Source organism: Oncorhynchus nerka, linkage group LG28 (assembly GCF_034236695.1).
Source record: "Oncorhynchus nerka isolate Pitt River linkage group LG28, Oner_Uvic_2.0, whole genome shotgun sequence".
NCBI classification, from domain to species: Eukaryota; Metazoa; Chordata; class Actinopteri; order Salmoniformes; family Salmonidae; genus Oncorhynchus; species Oncorhynchus nerka.
In genome coordinates, this window is record NC_088423.1 from 32,569,569 (window position 1) to 32,593,421 (window position 23,853).

General features: G+C 41.8%; 2 protein-coding genes across 4 annotated transcripts in view; both read left to right on the top strand.

Moving 5' to 3' along the window:
• Positions 1 to 9,731, top strand: part of LOC115113135 (spectrin beta chain, non-erythrocytic 1) — a 131,692-nt gene extending 121,961 nt beyond the window's left edge. For both annotated transcript variants that reach the window (XM_029640425.2, XM_029640424.2), the window contains 9 exons: positions 704 to 842; positions 1,039 to 1,123; positions 1,285 to 1,481; positions 2,134 to 2,234; positions 2,416 to 2,470; positions 6,628 to 6,830; positions 7,808 to 7,981; positions 8,100 to 8,142; positions 8,330 to 9,731. In XM_029640425.2, coding sequence (XP_029496285.1) covers positions 704 to 842; positions 1,039 to 1,123; positions 1,285 to 1,481; positions 2,134 to 2,234; positions 2,416 to 2,470; positions 6,628 to 6,830; positions 7,808 to 7,981; positions 8,100 to 8,142; positions 8,330 to 8,533 — 1,201 coding nt within the window. In that variant the 3' untranslated portion in view covers positions 8,534 to 9,731. The remainder of the gene's footprint in view (positions 1 to 703; positions 843 to 1,038; positions 1,124 to 1,284; positions 1,482 to 2,133; positions 2,235 to 2,415; positions 2,471 to 6,627; positions 6,831 to 7,807; positions 7,982 to 8,099; positions 8,143 to 8,329) is intronic.
• A 5,048-nt stretch (positions 9,732 to 14,779) lies between these two features.
• Positions 14,780 to 23,853, top strand: part of LOC115113136 (echinoderm microtubule-associated protein-like 6) — a 91,717-nt gene continuing 82,643 nt past the window's right edge. The window contains exon 1 of one of the 2 annotated variants that reach the window (XR_010461677.1): positions 14,780 to 16,134. Coding sequence is in view for 1 of the 2 variants with exons in the window: in XM_029640427.2 (XP_029496287.1) it covers positions 15,938 to 16,134 (197 nt within the window). In the remaining variant the exon portion in view is untranslated. The remainder of the gene's footprint in view (positions 16,135 to 23,853) is intronic. The other variant, XM_029640427.2, reaches the window with a different exon arrangement.

Genomic DNA, 23,853 nt, shown 5'->3' on the forward strand with positions numbered 1-23,853 from the left:
CAGGATGTCTTCTCCTCTCAGGGAGACAGCAGCACACCAAGCCCTTATCTGGCTCTGGTTTCAGCTGTAATTGTGATAATCACCAGGGTCGACAAGGCCTTCATTATCTGTGCCTCTCAGCTGAATCTCAGCCAGCAGCTTACCATGGAGACGGAGGAAGAGGGAGAGAGGAAGAGAGAGATAGGAGGAGACAGAAATAGAAAAGATAAGAGACAGACAGACAGACATAAGGGGCTAATGATGATGTAAGGGGAAGTGGAAAAAATATACTGGAGGAAAAGAAAGGGGGGAAGAAAGATGGATGGCTAATGGGGTGAAGGAGGAAAAAAGCGGGTGGGCGAGGGGAATTGAGAGAGAGACTTGGTTTGTGTCAGTAATTGCATTGCTCTGTTTCCACTGTCCGAGAGAATGACACCCTATCCTGCCTAGAGTAGACTAGTGTTTAGTTTGATAACAGCATGGTCCCAGGTACTCACCCTGGAACATCATTATGTTGAAGGCTGTAGTCCACTGAAATACGCTGGGTGTCAGCATCCTGTCTGGACTGTATGTACATGTGGTTTTAGAAAACATATGCTAGCATCGTAAGTAGCAACGTAAGCAGCATTTCTTGGGTAATTTAAACCCCAGGTAACCTAACCAAAGGACATTAGGACCTTGGTGTGTTCAGTGTGTGTAACTGGCTTATTGTTGTGTTTTCAAGGGACGTGTCGTCTGTGGAGCTCCTGATGAACAACCACCAGGGCATCAAGGCTGAGATCGACGCCCGTAACGACAGCTTTACCAACTGCATCGAGCTGGGCAAGTCCCTGTTGGCACGAAAACACTACGCATTAGAGGAGGTGAGAGGCCAACAATTTCATAACACCCTCACAGATTCGTACCTCCTTCTCTCCTCCGCTCTCTGTTTCTTTCTTCACCCCCCATTCTCCTTCTTTCGGTCTCCGGATGGAAATGTGGCTCCCTCTGGTTTTGTGTTGTGTCATTAAATGTATGGTGTTTTTAGACTCGTTTAACTTCATTTCCTTCCATTTTCAGATCAAAGAGAAGTTACTACAGTTGACGGACAAGAGGAAAGACATGATTGACAAGTGGGAGGACAGATGGGAGTGGCTTAGATTGGGTAATTCTATCAAATCGTTTTTCAGTCTGTTGCACAGTATTAGCTAAGAGTAAGTGCCTTGGGGCTCACCGAGCATTATCCCACAGTCCCTTGGTATTTCCAGAGGTATCACCGTTACTTTTTACTGCCGTGGTGTGTGACCTAGCTGTGTTTCTGCCCAGTTCTGGAGGTGCACCAGTTTGGAAGGGACGCGGGTGTGGCCGAGTCGTGGCTGCTGGGACAGGAGCCGTACCTGTCCAGCAGGGAGATGGGTCAGAACGTGGATGAAGTGGAGAAACTCATCAAGAGACACGAGGCCTTTGAGAAGTCAGCTGCCACCTGGGAAGAGCGGTTCTCTGCTCTGGAACGGCTGACTACGGTGAGAGGACGGGGGGTGTTCACAACTCACTGGGCTGTCAGTTAAACCATTCATCTAATAACTCAATCAATTTTGTTTTTAAATAGATTAGACATCCATCTGCAATGCTCTCATCACATTTTTCTGTCAGTCAAATCGTGACGTAAGGGTCCAATGCAATGAAGTACCTTGCTGTGATTGTTTTCAATTAAAATGGTTAAAAAAAAAAACATTTTTTTTAAAATAGCTTCTTAGCTAAATGCAATTTCTCAAGCAAGAATTTTGCTAGGACTGTCTGGGAGTGTTCTGAGAGAGGAGACGAATGAGAAGGATGTGTAACCTGAACTAGCTGTTTGTCAGAGAGGAGGGCAAACTCTCTTTGTTATTGGTCTACGAATGTATACTGCTGGTGATGTCACCAGGCAGTTAAAAAAATCCACCCAGACAAACAAGCTGAAATTTCAGACGACATTTTCAAACAGCTCTTACACTAAAAGGGAATTACCATCATTTTCACAATTTCACAGTATAATTACAACCTCATAGTGCGGAAATATAAAACACAGAAAAATCATGTTTTTGACTGCACCTTTAATGAAATTACTTAAATGTTTAAATTTCAATTGGACAAATTCTGTTGGTCATTAATGATGTGTGTCTGTTCGTGATGCAGATGGAATTACTGGAAGTGAGAAGACAGCAAGAGGAGGAGGAGAGGAGGAGAAATCCCCCACCTGCAGAGACCCAGACGGACACGGCATCGCCACAGCAGAAGTACGATATGAGCCTGGAGCACCATACTGAAATAATGTGTTTGGTCTGTTTGTGTGTCTGCTCTGTGTCTATGTTTAGACTGAGCAGGCATGCTGTATTCTGGTGTTATGACTGTCCCAGTATGTTTATCCTGCACTATGTTTGAGACTTACTGTTGTGTCTCTGTGTGTTGTCCCTACAGGGAGGGTGAGCAAGTGTCTCTGAATGGACTGCCATCGGACCAGGACTCCCCTCGGGTTAGTTACCGCTCCCCAGCCTACCAAAAGTACACCAGCTTTCAAACCCGCAGGACTGGGACTGGGCGAGAAAGGCGGGCGGGCTGGACCGTGACCCCCCAATGCCTCCCTTGCCCTTTGAACCCCCTGCCCCCACCACAGGGAGAGGACTGTACACCCCTCTACCCCTGACTCCCCCCCCACCACCACCAATGGTTCTGACAGTTAGTTAGTCACACTTATTCCTCATTTACCATTTAGCCGTATCCTAATTCCATTACAGGAGACTATACTAATTCTACCTTGATTATTCCTTTTTCTTTTTTATTTGCATAATGCATTTTAATGAAAATTAGCTTTGCTGATTGCAGTTTCATTTATTGTAGTTTTTATTCACCTAGTCTTATTTTATCATATGGATGTTGCAGGACTGAACATAGATGAACAGTAGCAGGGTACTAGATTTTTTTGTTTGTTGGGGCCAATCGTATAGTTATTTATGCTTTCATCTTTTTATCTTCATATTCCTACAAACCGACTGGTACCTTTATTGATACTGATCGAACACTCCGCTGAGGACGGCTGATAAACACTAGCTGCAGCTCACAGGAGGCTGGTGGCACCTTAATTTGGGAGAACGGGATCATGGTAATGACTGGAGCGGAATCAGTGGATTGGTATCAAATACATCAAACATGTAGTTTCCAGGTGTTTGATGACATTCCATTTGCTCCGTTCTGGCCGTTATTATGAGCCGTTCTCCCTTCAGCAGCCTCCACTGCTGCAGCCAAATACTGTAGTATTTACTGATTAGATGTAAGCTGGGCTGAGATCAAATGAGAAAGTAGAAAGAAGATTAAACCGTTTTTGAGTTAGGCAACCCTATTTCAAAAGCAGTACAACATTTCCTAATTGAACATTTTGAGATTTGAGCAAAAGGTCCAAAAAATAATTGATTTAATTGTATTCACTGTAGATTGACATGATCTATTGACCTATTGACCCCAGAGAAAGGCATAATGGGACACAGAAGCACTACAGCACTACGTAGTCTAGAATGAGAATGAGCACAGCGTGTGTGTGTGTGGGTGTGTATATACGTGTGTGTCCGTGGGAACAAAGAAGAACACGCCCTCCTTGCCCCCCCCCACTCGTATCTTTTCTTTATATAAAACTTTTTTTCCCCTCTACTGTCAGGTTTTAGTCTTTATTCCCTATTTTTCCTCTCTCCCTTCTCTCTTCTATCCCTGTTTTTCTTCTCTTCCGCCTCTCAGCCCAACACTCCTCTCCTCCTATCTCCATCCCTGATGATATTACTCTTTGTGTACGTTATTATTTACAAACTTACCATGTGGAACCTGAATAACTGACAGACAAAATACATGGCTTAATCGTTGCCTCAGTAATGCAGTTAAATCGTCTTCTTTAGTCTCAGGTTTCAAGTTGCCCCAGATCAAATCAACCAGGTCTCTTGCAAACTAGATTTTATCTCCATTACTTGCCTGAATAAATAAAATTCAAGAGAATAGGAAATCAAAAGTAGTAAGAAGCTATCTGCCCCAGATATCCATCCATTTACATGACCTGCACATCCATACCACACGTTATACCACTGTCAGAAAATACCATCTCAAATACCATTTCACTATGTATGATTCATTTCACTATGCTTCACCGTCCTAATTCTGTTTGTAGGGTTGTTCCAGTCATGGTGTGTGTGTGTGTAGAGGGGTGTAAGCACATTCCAATTGATTCCGGTCATTGGGTCTCAGTAGTTATATGATACCTACCTTCTTGTTCTCATATCATTCTTCATGTTAGCTCTGTGCATCAGATCTTCATTTTATTCCTGGTCATGTTGCACGTTGAATCATTTCAGCATCCCCAACCCACTAACGCACATTCCCCAATAAAACATTGTTAGAGTCAATCACTCCCCATGTATGTCCGGTTTTTGTTGTCCTTGTGCCGTCTACAAAATAACACTGTTTTTGTCCTCATGTCTTATGTTGGGTATATTGTTTTGCATGTCATTAACATGTTGGTAATCACCTTTCACTTTCAGTGCCCACTGTTTTTGTGTTTTTCTCTGTGTGTATTTTCTATGTTTTCATCCTGGGGTGGTTTTATACATATTGATGTACAATACTTTTTCAAATATTTTTTGGGTAACACTTTACTTGACACCCAGCGTCATAACACGCAGTCATAATCATGTCATAATATGTCGTAACAGCTGACATAACTTGTCATAACCTGTCATAATATGGTCATAACACTTATGTCAGCTGTGGTTATGGTTATGACCATGTCATAACATGTTATGACACTCGGTGTCAAGTAAAGTGTCATTGATTTTTCATACCCTTTTTTAAATGTAAATTTCTTGTAGATATCATTTATCCAGTAGACTTCTGACAATAAATCTCCAGTATTTTGCTTTGGTGTAAAAAGGTACCCATCCAAACTGAGAGATCAATGTTTGAGCAATTCTAAGTTTAGTGTTTTTAGTTCTGCAAAAGGGTCATTTCTAAGGGAACTACAGTTACTGCTATCAAAGTGATCCTCCTTCACAGTAATCAAACTTTGAGATGATCAGACTTCTTTCCGTATTTATGTGGAGGTAACTGGGTTCATGTTATAAGCTTGGAGAGTATATTTGAGATAGAATGAGGGTGCAGATGTGACCATTGATAATATGATTACCTATATGAGTGTTAGCCCAAGCGAAAACTATTTTAGCTTTTACCCTGAACATTTAACAAAGAGGTGGTGAGAAATATCAGTCCCATGTTGCACCAATCGAATGGTGCAAAACCTGGCAGCGATGCAGTCCTTCGTGTCCAGTATTGGTGGTCCAGCCGATGGCAGGATCTCTGTATAAGCATCCAGGATTTGTCCATCGCCTGGCAAGCTCTCAGTAAAAGTGTCCACGATTGGTCCAGCCTTGAAGAGCTCAGTAATGGGTAATAAGTGACCAATTGGAGTGGGTGTGTTGTGATAAAATCTTTTAACTGGCCAATTTTGCATTCCCCTTCACTTTACAATAATGATACCGTAAAATGAATAATGAGTTCAAGCAATTGTGTTAATTGTTTGGGATTTTATTTTGGACTTTATCTCCCTTTCGCTGGCTTTCTCTTTCTCTCCAACAATATTTTGTGTGGGTGTGGCAATGTGGTGTGCATGTCTTAACCCCTGATCTGTGCATGTCTTTGAAATGATCTCTCTCGCTGTCTCTGCTGGACTCCGGTCCCATTTTAACCAATCCCATAAACCAAAGCTCTTCTAAATCTGTATGGTCCCAGCTTTTCTCAGAATCTATATAAATTGATTTTTACTGCATCTGCAAAGTCTCAGCCTAACTGTGCTTAGATAGGTCAGAATCTGAGTTAGTCAAACAGTGAGTTAGTATAAGTGAGAGTGAATCCAACTGTGAGTTAGTGTAAGTGAGTCATTTTAGAGGCTGTTCGTCTCAAGATTCGGATGGAGTCAGAGAGGTTCATGATGAATCAGTCGGATTGAGTCGTTTGATCAGAGTCAAGTTAGTGTAGAAGTAAAGAAAATCAACTGTCCCAAGTAGATGGCACTCAATGTTGGAGATATGGAGTGAGAGGGTTAGAGATAGGAGTCAGAAAGAGACTGAGATGGAGTTAAACACTTGATAAGTTTCACTCCAGGCACTGAACCTTAAGACCTGAGACACTGTGGGTGACACAGAGATTGAGACATGATGTAAGAATAGCACAAACACTCAGTTCTTGGGTTCAGTGTCGGCCATTCATCTTATGATGAAGCTGGGCTATAATTGTGAAATTGAGGCACGTTTAAAAATTTGAGGCTGGTGTAATGGCATTGTTTTGATTTATACAAATACCTACCCAGAGGCTGTTTTACTCATCAAATGGAAATAAGGACACATATTGTGATGAAAATATTTTTGGGGGTATCATTTACAGTAGAGTAGGCCTAGACGTATAGAATACCCCTTTCTACTTAACTTTACTTGTCTTAAAGCCATTGTGATATAATATAGCAATCAAAGGGAAAGTACTGAATGTTTCTACACAGCCTCTGATCCTGCTATGCATGAAGCCAACTCTCTGATTTCTAGCCCCAATGTGTGTTTTGTCTACCAAGCCCCAGCTTTCTCTAATACCAGTTTCTGTCTACCTCAGGACAATGGGGAGGGAAGTGACATTGTAAATGGGGTGGCGGAGCCCAGCCCAGGCGGGTCGCCCAGTGCAGCACGCAAGGGCAAGCCCAGCCAGGCTGCCACGCTGCCGGCCAAGTCCCTGGACTCAACCCCAGTCAACCAGATGGAAGGCCTCCTGCACCGCAAACATGAGTGGGAGGGTCACAACAAGAAGGCATCCAGCAGGTACACACTCACACACACAATTCACATACACTAAATCTTTTAATTTGGCTCTAAACTCCAGCATTTTGGATTTGATAGGCGACAATACAGGATGCCACCTTTTATTTGAGGGTATTTTCATATCTGTTTCACGGTTTAGAAATGAAAGCACTTTATGTATCTTGTCCCCCCATTTTTAAGGTGATACATAGTCAAATTCACTTATAGTGTATTAAATGTAGTCAAAAGTTTAGTATTTCGTCCCATATTCCTAGCACGCATTGACTACATTGAGCTTGTGACTCTACACACTTGCTGGATGCATTTGCAGTTTATTTTGGTTGTGTTTCGGCTGTTTTGCCCAATATAAATGAATGGTAAATAGTGTATTGTGTCATTTTTGAGTCGCTTATTGTAAATAAGAATGGAATATGTTTCTGAGCACTTCTACATTAATGTGGATGCTACCATGGGGGCATGGTCTTTGCATCTAACGTTCTCACTCATCATTATTCACAAATCATTCATGATTATCCATAATCATGGTAGCATCCACATTAATGTAGAAGTGTTCAGAAACAAATTATTTTCTTATTTACAATAACATTTGTAATACATTATTTACCATTCATTTTTATTGGGCACGACATAATCGGAAACACAACCAAAACAAACTGCAAGTGCATTTGTCCAAATATGCACCTTCAAATGAGGGAACTAGATACATAAAGCACTTTCATTTCTAAACAGATATGAAAACACCCTTCCATAAAAGGTGACATTGTGTACTGTCGCCTCATAAAACAATTGATCTCAAATCCAAAACGCTGGAGTATAGAGCCAAATTAAACGTTTTCGCTTCACTGTCCAAATAAATACATAGGGGAGTTAACATGTATGCTTACTGGACATGTTCATGCCAAATACTTTCCCCTTACAATAATGCCAACATTTTATTTAGCTGAACAGACTGATAACTGTGTTTCCTATGGTTTCAGATCCTGGCACAATGTGTATTGTGTGATCAACAACTGGGAAATGGGCTTCTACAAAGACATTAAGAGTGCCAGCCAGGGCATCCCCTATCACAGCGAGATCCCCATCAGCCTGAAGGACGCTGCATGTGAGATCGCCCTCGATTACAAGAAGAAGAAGCATGTGTTCAAACTGAAGTGAGCACTATTTGCTGTATAGCTCCCTATGTGTCTTGTATTATCAGAAGATGAGATCTTGCATACAGTATAGTAGTTAGCTTCACTTATTACTCAAGTTTTTATTTTCCTTTTACAGAGCTACAGATGGGAATGAGTATCTCTTCCAAGCCAAAGATGACGTAAGCTTGCTTAGCTTTTAATTTGTACATTGTGCATGAATGACAGAATATCTTCCTCCTGTGAATGTTGTGTATCCCTTGCTGTCTTTAGTCCTTGTCTCTTACGAGGATCACGTGGGTGTCTGAGTGTTGCTGTATTGATGTGATCTGTGTTGTGTGTCCTGATAAATCCTCGTCTGGGCCGCAGGAGGAGATGAACTCGTGGATGCAGGCCATCTCCAGTGCTGCGTCCTCTGATAAGACCGAGATGACCCCCAGCAGCCATAGCACCCCCGCATCCAGCCGAGCCCAGACCTTGCCCGCCTCTGTTGCCCTGGCAACCGAATCCAGCCCAGGCAAGCGCGAGAAAGACAAAGAAAAACGCTTCAGCCTTTTCAGCAAAAAGAAGTAGATCCTCCTCCCCAGCCCCTTCAATGCCATTCCTCTTCTCTCTTCTCTCCCCTGCTCCTGTTCCTCTTAAAGCGAGACTCCAGCATGCAAGCTCAGAGCCAAAACTCCACACTCTGTGCCTAACAATCCAACAGCCGGGCTCAGAGGTCGACCACAGTATGGTGTTTTCTTTTTTAAGATAAGGAACACAAAAAAAGACAAACAATTATGTTAAGGTAGATTTGATGCTTTGGGCAGCTGCCATTGTTAACCATCCAGAAGTCGCCGCTGAAAAACAGGATAGGGTTTCTAGTTAAGATTTCTTTCTATTTTCTCTCTTTTCCTGCTTTCATCTCTGCTTTTCACTTGTTGCTTTTGTTGTTTTTTTCCCAGTTCTTTTTGTAATTCTATGTAGTTTCTAGGGTCTGTCCTCAGTTTTGTGAGGCTATCATTGAAAGATGACTTGCATTCTTCTGCGGTTGAAAAGCAAAGTCAGCGGTGCTTTGAACTGTGTGTATAACTTGTGTATAACAAACTATTAAAAAAACGTTTCATTTCACTTACTAATAACAAGCCCTACAACATTATAAGCTTCAATATAGTCTCACTTTTTCTCAAAAACATAGTATGACATTCATTTGAATGAAAAGATCATAATATTGTAAAATGTAATCCTATACCTGCTCGGGCTCAAGTAATTACTAAAACCAGTCAGAATGTTGGATATCCATGAAGAACTACAACACAGATGAAGGTTTATTTCTGTCATTTTTCAAAAAATTATTAAACATTGTTTTCCTATGTATTTGAGTTGCATTATAATGTATGTTTAAAATATATTTAGTACAAAGTATAAAAATTAGATGTACAAAACAATAAACACTTTAAGCATTGTTGTTAAGTAGAAAAGTGGATTCTAAGGCAAATACTGGAATAAGGTTGCTTGCTTGTTGGCTATAGCACCGCATATTATCATTTTGCTACATTCTCTAGCTATTTGATAAATAGTGTGCATTTCTCTGTCACTGTAACTATTGTAATGAAATATTTCTTCATATTGCACAATCAATGCCACGATGGGAGAAAGCTTGTTTGCCATAGCGACGCCTCTAGGTATGTAGTTTAATATGGACCATTGTCACATGTAGATGGAACTGCACCCGTAGACTTTGCCCTCTCTGTTAAATATGTGCAAATCCATTAAATTGCTTTTAAGATGATGTCTGTCTCTGTGTTTTCAGTACTACAGCGTCACACCAAATCAGCAACAATTCCTCATGTCATTACTGCTTCTATACGATTGAATACATTTTCATGAAATCGTGCCTCATTCAGTGCAAGCACTATGTTCTCATTCATTTAAAAAAACAACACTTACCAAGCAATTACAGAGCTATTACGATGTAACAATGAAATTAATGGCAGAATAAATCCTGTCTCCTTTGACTTCATTTAGGCAACACAGATTTTTGACTGCCCCTAAATGTGTGCACCATCTAGTGGCGTTATGGAGATTTTGCAGCCAGTGTTGAACATTTCTGCAGAACGCATATCTCGTTCCCAGACACCTAGGCCTGGATAAGAGGCTAGCAGAAAACTAAACAATATATCACTGGAAAAATACAAATACGCCATTTTAATTTGTTTTAATATGAGACGAAAGAACACTATGGGCAACAGTTTGGTAAAATGGCTTAGCGTGCTGAGTTTGATTTTCGGGTATGTTAAAACTCAAAATGGCATAGATTATTGAGATTACAGGTGGCCTATTAAATTGACCACTTCTATCCCCTCTAGAAACATCAGGATTTAGGTTGGTCCGTTTTGGGGGATATGGGTGAAGCTTGCCTCTAAACGAATGCGAGAATACCGTGTTTGACCTTGCAAGACTATCTAGGGTGAGGCTTGAGAATCCTCTATGATTAAAACTGAGAGTAAAATAATCGGACCATAGTTCTTAACCATTTTGTTTTAATTTAGAAATCCTTTCTTAGCAATGACCATGAATGAAAGGAGACCACAAAGAAGACTCAGTGTTTACAGATTATAATTTGGCTACTAAACATCAAAGTAACCCCATTGGCAGAGTTTTCTATCACCTCTGAGTAATCTAACAGCCAACCTGAGGGGACACGAGTATGGGATATATATAGATATATTTGTTTGTTTTTTAGATGATCAGATGAACTATGCTCCCGTATCTCTCGTATTGGGAGAGAGCAGAGACGTTCCGTCATCACTTCTATCACAAGAGGGCGCAAGAGTACCAGTAAACGGAGAACTCAGACTGCCCTTCACACAAGGACATTATACACTGAGGGTACAAAACATTAGGAACTGCTCTTTCCACGACAGACTGACCAGGTGAATCAAAGTGAAAGCTAAGATACTTTATTAATGTCACCTGTTAAATCCACTTCAAACAGTGTAGAGAAAGGGGAGACAGGTTAAAGAATATGTTTTACGCTTTGAGACAATTGAGACGTGGATTGTGTATGTATGCCATTCAGAGGGGGAATGGGCAAGACAAAAGATTGAAGTGGCTTTGAACATGGTATCGTAGTAGGTGCCAGGCGCACCGGTCAACAGTTTCCTGTGTGTATCGAGAATGGTCCACCACCTAAAGGACTTCCAGCCAACTTGACACAACTGTGGGACGCAATGGAGTCAACATGGGCCAGCATCCCTGTGGAATGCTTTCAACACCTTGTAAAGTCCATGCCCCGATGAATTGAGGCTGTTCTGAGGGCAAAGGGGGGTGCAACTCAATATTAGGAAGGTGTTCCTAATGTTTTGTACACTGTGTAGATAGGTCTGTTCTGTCAACCCTGACAACCAGGTATCTCCTGTCAATCAAAAATCTTGCACTGCAATCAAATCAAATGTATTTGTCACATACACATGGTTAGCAGATGTTAATGCGAGTGTAGCTAAATGCTTGTGCTTCTAGTTCCATCAATGCAGTAATAACCAACTACCAATACTACCTTATACACACAAGTGTAAAGGGATAAAGAATATGTACATAAAGATATATGAATGAGTGATGGTACAGAACGGCATAGGCAAGATGCAGTAGATGGTATCGAGTACAGTATATACATATGAGATGAGTAATGTAGGGTATGTAAACAAAGTGGCATAGATTAAAGTGGCTAGCGATACATGTATTACATAAAGATGCAGTAGATGATATAGAGTACAGTATATGCACGAGATGATTCATGTAGGGTATGTAAACATTATATTAAGTAGCATTGTTTAAAGTGGCTAGTGATATATTTTACTTCAATTTCCATCAATTCCCATTAATAAAGTGGCTGGAGTTGAGTCAGTGTGTTGGCAGCAGCCACTCAATGTTAGTGGTGGCTGTTTAACAGTCTGATGGCCTTGAGATAGAAGCTGTTTTTCAGTCTCTCGGTCCTTGCTTTGATGCACCTGTACTGACCTCGCCTTCTGGATGATAGCGGGGTGAACAGGCAATGGCTTGGGTGGCTGTTGTCCTTGATGATCTTTATGGCCTTCCTGTGACATCGGGTGGTGTAGGTGTCCTGGAGGGCAGCTAGTTTGCCCCCGGTGATGCGTTGTGCAGACCTCACTACCCTCTGGAGAGCCTTACGGTTGTGGGAGGAGCAGTTGCCGTACCAGGCGGTGATACAGCCCGACAGGATGCTCTCGATTGTGCATCTGTAGAAGTTTGTGAGTGCTTTTGGTGACAAGCCGAATTTCTTCAGCCTCCTGAGGTTGAAGAGGCGCTGCTGCGCCTTCTTCATGACGCTGTCTGTGTGGGTGGACCAATTCAGTTTGTCCGTGATGTGTACGCCGAGGAACTTCAAACTTACTACCCTCTCCACTATTGTCCCATCGATGTGGATAGGGGGGTGCTCCCTCTGCTGTTTCCTGAAGTCCACAATCATCTCCTTTGTTTTGTTGACGTTGAGTGTGAGGTTATTTTCCTGACACCACACTCCGAGGGCCCTCACCTCCTCCCTGTAGGCCGTCTCGTCGTTGTTGGTAATCAAGCCTACCACTGCCTACCACTGATGATTGAGTTGGAGGCATGCATGGCCACGCAGTCGTGGGTGAACAGGGAGTACAGGAGAGGGCTCAGAACGCACCCTTGTGGGGCCCCAGTGTTGAGGATCAGCGGGGTGGAGATGTTGTTACCTACCCTCACCACCTGGGGGCGGCCCGTCAGGAAGTCCAGTAGCCAGTTACACAGGGCGGGGTCGAGACCCAAGAATACACATTTGGATTCATGTGCTCAACAAATCAATACAGTTTGAAACTAGTTATCCACTGCATCAATTCAAACAGTGACATGCAATTACTTTGTGCATCTGTAGTATTTTTTATTTTACTAGTCACAAGGAATATGAGGCAGGATTCAAGACAGTAGTCTTGTCTAATACTTAATTAGATGCTTGATAGCACACAAATAGTGCATGAAATAAACCACAAACATAGAACATCTCTTATTTTTACAGAATCACCCAGCATGCCCTGGTTAGAGGAGTGAGGGAGGGGATTATGTATTATAACAAAGTAACATTAGGCCATCAACTAAATTATAAACCATAAGGAAGTATAACAAGTGCTTTGTCTCCCTCCCAGCACCATGACAACATGAACAGTTGTCATCGTTAGATTAAGCTTCGCAGTGATATAGAAGCTTATTCTGATGCTAAGGTCAGGCTGGTTGGGGCATAGTATGGTATACAGTCAGATCAGATTATTGGCACCCTTGATAAAGCCAAGAAAAAAGACTGTATACAATGAATAATAGCAATTGTATTAGTATAAAATAATATAATTGTACCTTTTTTTTAGCATACAATATAGCTCTGTATTTGTATTGTAATTATTTTATAGTATATTTTGCTCATCTTTATCAAGGGTGCCAATAATGTACCTTACTGTATATTATAGGTTATAGCCAGTTCCTTTTGTGCTTTATCCAATGCCTCTATCAATAATTCTCATACCATCCATGCTTGATGGCGTGCATGGCAACAAATGTCAGAGGAGTTGGCTAAGCACAAGCAGATCTTGGGTTGGGTGGAGCAGTAATACAAACCTCGAGCAGTTGCTATGTTGAGGAATCGGTAAGCCGCTAGAGTCCCATGGGAGTTGTCAGTCAAGGTCTTTGTGAACATGACTGTTAGTGTGCAAGAAGAATATTAATTCAGCCAACTCCTCTCACTCGCAACATATGCACAGAGAGCCCTATATGAGGCCCTAAGAATGGCACGGTAGATTGCGCTGGCTCTCCAGTAAAGTCTGTCACCGTTGTCTAAGGGGCTGTCTAAGGGGCTGGCAATGGCATGCTCTACTTAGCATTTGAGAACAATCTACATAACATCCATTCCAAGAGTTCAGCTTCCATCTAGAAAGACCTCTTGTTCCATATATAAACATGTAAGGGATTTTTTTAAAAACCTTTATTTAACTAGGCAAGTCAGTTAAGAACAAATTCGTATTTACAATGACGGCCTACTGCCTTGTTTAGGGGCAGAATGACAGGTTTTTACCTTGTCAGCTTGGGGATTCAATCCAGCAACCTTTCTGTTACTGGCCCAACACTCTAACCACAAGGCTACCTACCGCCCCAGTCAAAGAGTGGCATATGAATAATAAGTAAGGGGTTATGGTTGTTAAACCTTTTACAGAAAATGTAGCATAGGCTACTGGTGTTCAGTTTTGAGAGCCATGGATCCAATAGATATTCCGTTCTAGAATGCATCTGTGTATGATCTAAAGTATCACATGTGTGTTGAGGACTCCCTTTGGTTCAACTCTCTCCAATTTGATAAATCCTGATATTAATATTATTCAGGCTAAATTATTACATCCAATTTAGTTTCCTATTCGCGATTGAACTCCAATATCATCGACTATCCAACTTGTTACAAAAAACATTTATCAGTTGCTATTCGATTCAGTCAGTTCCTATTCAGTGTAATGCCTTTATTTTAATTAGTGCCTAAAATAATGATTAAATCAAAGTACATTTCTATCATATGAATTTACTCAATTATTGCTGATCGCAGAAGCTGCCATTCTGTTTTCATAGCTAACCGATGTTTTGTTGTATCTTTAGGTCTTCAGGACCTTGGATAGCGCTTTAGCACTGCTGACTGGTAGTTGTAGTTTTCAATGTTTTGGACCAATGAGAGAGGGGATGCCACAGACATAAATACATCAATACCCATAAACCTGTGCAGCTGGCCCCTTAACGTCGGCGGCAGGGCAGGGGTGGCTCGCAGAGCGACGTGGTAATAGCATTTCGAAAATAGAGAGAGGCTGTTCTGAAAAATATTACGCTAAATACTTTATGGGGAAAGTCTCCATTACGTTACTACATTAATATTAATACGCAATGAATAACACAGTACTAGACCTCTGCTCAGTTTTCCACCCCGGTTTATCATAGGCATCGCCTGTCATTCGCCCTTATGAGTAATAGGCTTCTGTCGCTTGCCGCCCGGAATCCCTATTTTCATCAATCCATTTGAGATGCAGGAGATGCGACGGAGTCGCGCGGTGAGCGACTGTGTTTTGAAACCCATAGATTGTTTGCCTCTGCACGGAAGTTATCATATAATTTGCATTTTGGGGCGCCTTCACTCTGACAGCGGCGAACCAGCTGTGGCTGTCAGACAGTTTGCACTCTGTCGGAGTGATTTGCAGTGAAAATCCGTAATTCCTCACAATACTTCGACTCTTGGATTTACTTAAACCAGATTTGTCAATTGACGACAGACAGATTGCATATTCGCCCTATTTTCTACGTGTTTGTTTGATTGAAATGTTTAGTTGTTAGTTATTGTCTTGGGAATTGTATAAAACCGTAGTAACTATGGCTGGTGTTACAGTTGAGGATTAGTGTCCGGATTATATTTCAGCAGCAGCCGAATCCTCTAGCAATTGTGTTCATTTGCTGTTTGTTTATTTGGCCAGTTCTTCTGTTTTCGTTGTCATTTGAAAAGGAACCCATTTTAAATACATATAAAATAGCATTTAATGCGGAGTAAATTAATTTTAGTAAGACATCATGGTAAGAGTGAAAACATATTTTTATGATGAAAATAATGCATTAATTCACAGTCTCTAAGAGTAGCCTAACATAGTAACCATTCAGGCAACACAGTTTTTAAAAGCAAAAATTATGAATAGACCTGAGGTGTGTGGTGTCGTGTCCTTGCTGGTAGTTCTTCAAAACGCAATGTGCACATCTGCTGTAGAATGCGGGAATGAATTTTAAAATCGATAGCCTGGACTACAGGAAAATGTCATCTGTTAGGATTTTTCTAATTTTATCAGTGAGTTTTCCATAAACTTTGCATATGCATGTCTGCGGTCCCTGTTGTCGTGTAGCCTACTTTAGAGTGGAATAATTCACAAAAGAAACAAGTTGTCAAATATAATGGCGGATCGGACTGCTCCGCGTTGCCAATTGAGATTAGAATGGATCTACGGGTACAGAGGGCATCAATGCCGAAACAACCTGTACTACACCGCTGGGAAAGAAGTGGTCTATTTCGTGGCTGGAGTCGGCGTGGTTTACAATACCAGAGAACACACTCAGAAGTTTTACCTGGGTCACAACGATGACATTATAAGGTGAGTGTTACTTGGAATGTATCGCTTTACCTACAGCCAATGAACACCAACAAGTATGTCGTAAAATGCGTACAAAATGCGCACAAGTGTAAAATATGTATAATTTCAAATCAAAGTTTCTTTGTCGCATACACAGATTTGCAGATGTTATCGTAGGTGCAGCTAAATGCTTCTAGCTCCAACAGTGCAGTAATGCATAGCAATACAAAACAATACACACATAAAACAAAAAGTAAAAAGAAAGAAATGAAGAAATATCAGAATGAACAATGTCAGTGTTCAGAGTAAAAATATAGTCCTATATATATAATGGTGTGTAAAGACTGTATGGACATTATAAGAATAGAAAAGGTGTGTACAGCAGTAGTTATATAGGAGGATCCATGACTAGAATACAGTATATACATATAATGTGGTGTAAAATAGTATGTAAACATTATTGAAATGACCAGTGTTCATTGACTATGTACATAGGGCAGCAGTCTCTAAGGTGCAAGGTAGAGCACCTGGTGGTTGCTAAGTGACTACGGTTCACATAGCTGATCAACTTTAAAACATAACATTTCCTCGGTCCCTCTCTTAGCCAGTTATCAAAATCACATCCACATTTTATTGAATCTGTGGATCTTAATGAATTGCTTTAATTAAAGCAATAAATTGACCCATGGCATCACTCCAGTGTTGCTCTGTCCAGTGGCCATGTGAGCCGTCACTGTGCAGAAGTAATGTGTAGCCTCGCCTGTCCAGAGAGCCTATAACCCAAGGGAGTCATTGCAAGAATTCTATTCACAGAGATCATACTATTTGTACTATGACTTTCCTTAGATCTCTCATCACGTCTACCTATGTCAAAACAGCCATTTCTGTGCCACCAGTTGGTGGACAGCTCCTTGCTTTTTGAGTCAGCAACCATGATGATTTGAAAGCATGGAGCTGGCCAACAGTTCCTCACCCAAATAGTTATTCAAGAGCCAAAAAGGCCCTTAAAAGCTCTTGTCTCCCTTGGATGCCTGCAACTACAGCAGCAGTGCCCCCTGTAAAATCACACACTGGAGAGGGGTTGAGGCTGGTGGATGTGTGAAATGTATAGTTCTTGGTTCTGTATGCAAATATAGTATTTTTTTGAGAGCTTGAGCTGGCAGTGCAGATGGTCTTTGTTGTGGCTCAGCGATAGCAAGCCAAGCTGGTGCCAGCAAACCACAGTAACAACCCAAACACAAACATGATAAGCCCTGGTCTGTAGTTGTCCTCAGTCATGCTTGAAACTACAAGGCTCACTGCAAAGCCGCTGTTCATAGCTAGTCAATGCAAAGTCCTCCTCAGGTCACAGAGCACAATCAAACTGGTTGAAGCCTACAGTGTTGGTGAGATTGTAACACCAATCCATCCCCATCTACTTTGGTTACAATAACATTTTAGTCATTTAGCAGACGCTCTTATCCAGGGCGACTTACAGGAGCAATCAGGGTTAAGTGCCTTGCTCAAGGGCACATCGATATATTTTTCACCTAGTCGGCTCATGGATTCTAAATAGCGACATTTCGGTTACTGGCCCAACGCTCCTAACCGCTAGGCTACCAGCCTTGTTGAAAAGGTTTTAAATAGTCCACTGTTATTTCTCTCCACTCTGTCAGGGAATCATTCTACTGCAGACACTTTATCACAGTCGTTGTATTGATGGATTAGGTCTGTGATTGCGCCAGTCATATTGATGAATTAAATCCATGTTGGGCCTATAATTTCTGAATAAAGGCCTTTTCAGTGGACACTCCCCGCTGTTGAACAGTTATTACATGTCTCCATGGCCAGGACTGAACAACAAAAAAACGGTGATTTGTAACACAATTGGGCCTACTCCCCTTCAGAAATATATAGATCTAGATATAGTGGATTTGTTTAGTGATGCACTTTTATTGAATAGTTCATTAAAACTTGTTTATGCCTGTTACACATTCTCTAGTCATACATGTCAGTCACTCAATATTGAGGGTAGCTGGAGCACTGGACCTAGATGCTCTGGGAAACCATTGAAACAGCCAGAACCTGAACTCGGAGAGACCCCATTGCATATTCAATGGATGTGATGAATGATAACGTCCAGTATACAGATCAGTTTCATCTACACAGAAGTGTTGGTACCTTTCCCATGTTTCGGAAAGAGACGGAAAGCCTATTTCGATGTACCATGTTAAATATGTTACTTCATGTTATTTCCATGTAGCCTAAAATACTTTAAGTTTTATCGCAAAATCTGTGAGTGATATACAAGTATTGCGGATTTCTCCAAACGGGGCCTCACGAGTGGCTCAGCGGTCTAAGGCACTGCTTGAGGCATGAGGCATCACTACCGACCTCTTGCGGTGGGCCGGGCGCCTGCAGGCTAACTTCAGTCGTCAGTTGAACGGTGTTTCCTCTGGCACATTGCTGCGGCTGGATACTGGGTTAAGCGGGGCGGGTGTAAAGAAGTGCGGTTTGGCGGGTCATGTTTCGGAGGACGCTTGACTTGACCTTTGCCTCTCCCGAGCCCGTTGGGGAGTTGAGGTGATGAGACAAGATCATAATTGGATATCATGAAATTGGGGAGAAAAAGTGAGTAAAATTTCCCGAACTTTTTTAAACAGGAAAAAAAGAACACAAATAGCACCTAGCATCAATAAGTTGGGCTTCCCATTTACCCAATGTTGCCATGCGTCAATAAATTGCAGTATGTAGTTGTAATGTGATTACAGCATGTAACCTTATAGCATATTGCATTATCTACTCTGGACTGGCTTGGCTTTGTCACAAGGGCCTATCAGAGCTTTCCCTGTGGTGTGTCAATGGCCATTTTCTGGTCTTTTACTACATGGATTTTCTGTGCTCTAGACCAGTGGTTCTCAACCTCCTATATTCCCTTACCCCTTCAAACATTCAACCTCCAGCTGCATGCCCCTTCTAGCACCAGGGTCAGCGCACTCTCAATTGTTGTTTTTTTGCCATAATTGTAAGCCTGCCACACACACACTATACAATACATTTATTAAACATAAGAATGAGTGTGTGTTTTTGTCACAACCCGGCTTGTGGGAAGTGACAAAGAGCTTTTATAGGACCAAGGCACAAATAGTAATATAATAATAATCAATCATTTTGCTCTTTATTTAACCATCTTACATATAAAACCTTATTTGTTCATCGAAAATTGTGAATAACTCACCACAGATTAATGAGAAGGGTGTGCTTGAAAGGATGCACATAACTCTGCATAGTTGGGTTGTATTGGAGAAAGTCTCAGTCTTAAATCATTTTCCACACACAGTCTGTGTCTGTATTTAGTTTTCATGCTAGTGATGGCCTGATAATCCACTCTCACATAGGTATGTGGTTGCAAAGGGCATCAGTGTCTTAACAGCGCGATTTGCCATGGCAGGATACTCTGAGCGCAGCCCAATCCATAAATCTGGCAGTCGCTTCTGATTAAATTCAATTTTCACAGAATAGCTTATTGCAATTTCAATGATGCTCTCTTGTTCAGATATCGGTAAATGGACTGGTGTCACGCCCTGACCATAGAGAGTCTTTTTAGTCTCTATTTTGGTTAGGTCGGGGTGTGACTAGGGTGGGTGATCTAGTGCATTTATTTCTATGTTGGCCTGGTATGGTTCCCAATCAGAGGCAGCTGTTTATCGTTGTCTCTAATTGGGGATCATATTTAGGCAGCCATTTCCCCACTGGTTTTTGTGGGATCTTGTTTTCATGTTGATGCCTGTGAGCTTTACAGAACGTCACATGTCGTTGCTCTTTAATGTTTTTGTGAGTTTCATTTAATAAAAATGTGGAACTCTACGTACTCTGCGCCTTGGTCCATTAATTAATTAGACGATCGTGACAACTGGAGGCAGGGCATGAAAGAGATAACGAATCCAGTTGTTTGTGTCATCCGTTTCAGGAATGTACGTGCGTATTTGTGCACCCAATTCACTCAGGTGCTTTGCTATATCACATTTTGACATTGTCCGTAAGCTTGAGTTCATTTGCACGCAAAAAAATCATACAATGATGGAAAGACCCGTATGTTGTCCTTGTTAATGCAGACAGAGAAGAGCTCCAACTTCTTAGTCATAGCCTCAATTTTGTCCAGCACATTGAATATAGTTGCGGAGTCCCTGAAATCCTAGATTCTGATCATTCAGTCGAGAAAAAACATCACTCAGATGGGCCAGTCGTGTGAGAATCTCGTCATCAGGCAAGCGGTCAGACAAGTTAAAATGATGGTCAGTAAAGAAAACTTTAAGCTCGCCTCGCAATTAAACAAAACGTGTCAATACTTTGTCCCTTGATAACCAGCACACTTCTGTATGTTGTAAAAGCATTACACGGTTGCTGTCCATATCATTGCATAGTGCAGAAAATACACGAGAGTTCAGGGGCCTTGCTTTAACAAAGTTAACCATTTTCACTGTAGTGTCCAAAACCTCTTTCAAGCTGTCAGGCATTTCCTTGGCAGCAAGAGCCTCTCGGTGGATGCTGCAGTGTAACCAAGTGGTGTCGGGAGCAACTGCTTGCATGCACGTTACCACTCCACTATGTCTCCCTGTCATGGCTTTTGCGCCATTAATTGTTTCAAAACATCTCCTTCCATGTCACTGATGCGTCGTAAAACAGTGTTGTTTGATGAAGGCATTGTCTGTATAGTTTTTTGGGCCTTTTCCCCCAGCATTGTCCCAGCCATATCCGCAGCAGCAGGAAGAATGAAGTCTTCCACAATAGTATGGGTCTTGCCTGTCCTAGCCACTCGGTAGCTCACCATATAAGACGCTTCTAGCCCCTTCTTATTAATGGTACATTATCTGTTGCTTTTATACATGTCTTACTACTCGAAAGTCATCATAATTCTTGCTCAAAAAACTCCAGTGACTTATTTTTTTTATGTTGGCATGTTTTGTTTCTAAATGTCTGCGCAAGAGTGAAGGTTTCATTGAGTTGTGAGATATTACTTTTGCACATATAACACACTGTGGCTGAGGAAATGTGAATCACGTGAATCACCCAGGGGGTTTGGGAATACCTGCTCTACACCTTCTTTACAGTTAGGTAAAGAAACATTTTCATGTTGTCCTTGGTGTTACTTTGCTAAGACATCCTCAAGATCAACATCCTCTTTAGAATCATGGAATGAGGACCCCGAGTGAGTTAAGATGTCATTAAATCAGACCTACTTTGTGCCACAGCTCCATGAAGGCTGAAGGGGTTTACACAGTCACAAGTTTCCGGAGTTTGACTATCATGATCTCACACAGGGTGCAGTTATTTTAGAAGGACCCTCTGGCATCATCTCAACAGAGGCAGAAGTCTCCCCACTGACTTTGATTGCTTTCAACTATGAATATGAAGAGGAAGAGAAAGCATTGAGCTTATATGATTGACGTGTACTGGTAAATGAGTGTTATTATCCTGTGGGACCATCATCTTGAAACAGGCCTTAATGGCCTCTTAAATCTCCACCCAATACAGACAGAAGAGGACTGGCCACCCCTCTGTGCCTGGTTCCTCTCTAGGTTTCTTCCTAGGTTCCTACCTTCTAAGGAGTTTTTCCAAGCCACTGTGCTTCTACATCTGCATTGTTTGTTCTTTGGGGTCTGAGGCTGGGTATCGGTAAAGCACTTTGTGACAACTGCTGACATAAAAAGGACATAAAATAGATTGGATTTATTGATTGACCCGTCTGCATTGAGTGCATCTGAAAGTGAAATGTATCAGGCTGTTGAAAAGATGGCTTGTGGGTGGGGGGTGATGAGGTTCATGTATGTGTGTCCCTGTGTCATTGTCTATGTGTGTACATGCAGATGGTGTCTATACTCCTGCCTGTGTTTCCACATCTGTGCATTTCTGTGTGTCCATGCAGGCAGATATGTTTTTGCAGAGGGATGGTTAGGGAGTCATTATAGGAATACCAATAATGTAGCCCCTGCTCCATGGCTTGTACACGTCACATGCATTCTCATTATCACAGTACATACACACAGCACCTTAAGGTCGTTTCCTTTTTCCAATTTGAGCTCAACGTTATTATTTCTTGGTGTAGGGATGTGCTGCTGTCTGTCTGCTGCCTACTCTAATTGAAGTTGAATTGAAGTCTGGTCCTCACACTGTGATTTGCTACGTGGTCTCAAGTTAACCCCTACCTCAGGACTCTTGTTTTCAAGAGGACACACTCCAGTGTCCTATATGAGAGGCTTTAGAATTACCCAGCCACTTTCAGTACTATTTCAGACCTTATCTCCTTTTCTCCATGTACCCTTGCAACAAAATAGTCACCATTGTAGATGCCTTTATCCAAATCTCTCGTGGACAGACTACGTAAACACATCTGACCAAATTACGCCAGATTTTAGTTCTGGGTTAACCGAGATGACCTTTACCCTAATGCTGTGGTACTGTGTATGATGTGACACAGAGACACCCAGTGTTGGAGTCAGTGATGGGCACAGTACAAAATGATGTATAATTACAGTGGTTTTAAGGTCAACGGGTTCTTGAATGCTCTCCATTTAAACAGCTGTATCCTTAAGGTAATACCAACGTATGGAGAACAAATCAAATCAAAGTTTGTGTCACGTGCGCCAAATACAACAGTGAATTACAGTGAAATGCTTACTTACAGGCTCTAACCAATAGTGCAAAAAAGGTATTAGGTGAACAATAGGTAGGTAAAGAAATAAAACAACAGTAAACAGACAGGCTATATACAGTAGCGAGGCTATAAAAGTAGCGAGGCTACATACAGCCATGCATGCCCTTGGCAGATACAAAAGGGCAATCAAAAAAGAGAAGAAAAAAAGCTCTTGCTAAACTCCGGTTCAGTTGTGAGTTATTCTTATGTGTCTTTCTGTCTGGAAGTGACTGGTGCTTGTGGCCCCGGCTGGTGTGTTTCACAGTGTCGTACCCTTGGCTGGCGTCCCCTGCCTGGCCGCGGACGGGCTGTGCCACTGCTTCCTCTCATGCTCTGGTTCTCTATCCTCCCTCTGCTGTCCCATTTCCGTCAGTGCTGCAGGGCAGAACCCGGCTCCGGATGCATCTGTCACTGCCAGCCAGACAGAAGTAGGAAGAACCGGGTCACAACCACACTTTCATACAGCCCTTTCATGCTCAGACAAGCAAGTCTTTAAACTAGACCTTTACAGTCTACTGTCACATTCACACACTCCACAGTCTAGTCTTGAAGGGTGGCTGGTAGCCTAGCGGTTAGAGTGTTGGGCCAGTAACCGAAGGGTTGCTGGTTCAACTATCTGAGCCGACATGGTGAAACATCTGCCGATGTGCCCTTGAGCAATGCACTTAACCCTAATTTGCTACAGGTGTGCTGTACTACTATGGCTGAACCTGTAAAACAACACATTTCGTTGCATCTATCTGTTTTATGTGACAATTATTATTGATATTTATTTTAATTTATTTTGGCAAAATCTTTATATAGCCTAGTCACAAGCTATTACAACTATTTTACAACTTATCAACCAGCTGGAATCTTACACCAGGACGTCATTCAATTACGCTAGTGCAATGACATGGTTGATTATATTTGTTTTATGTAGTATCACTGATTGAAAAGGCTAGTATTGAAAATACAAAGACCCCATCAACCTCTCCCCACCACTGCCCCATCCTGTCTCCTCCTCATGACCTTTGCATACATTACTGAGGCTGACTGGGACACCACAATATCAGCTTTATTAGAAA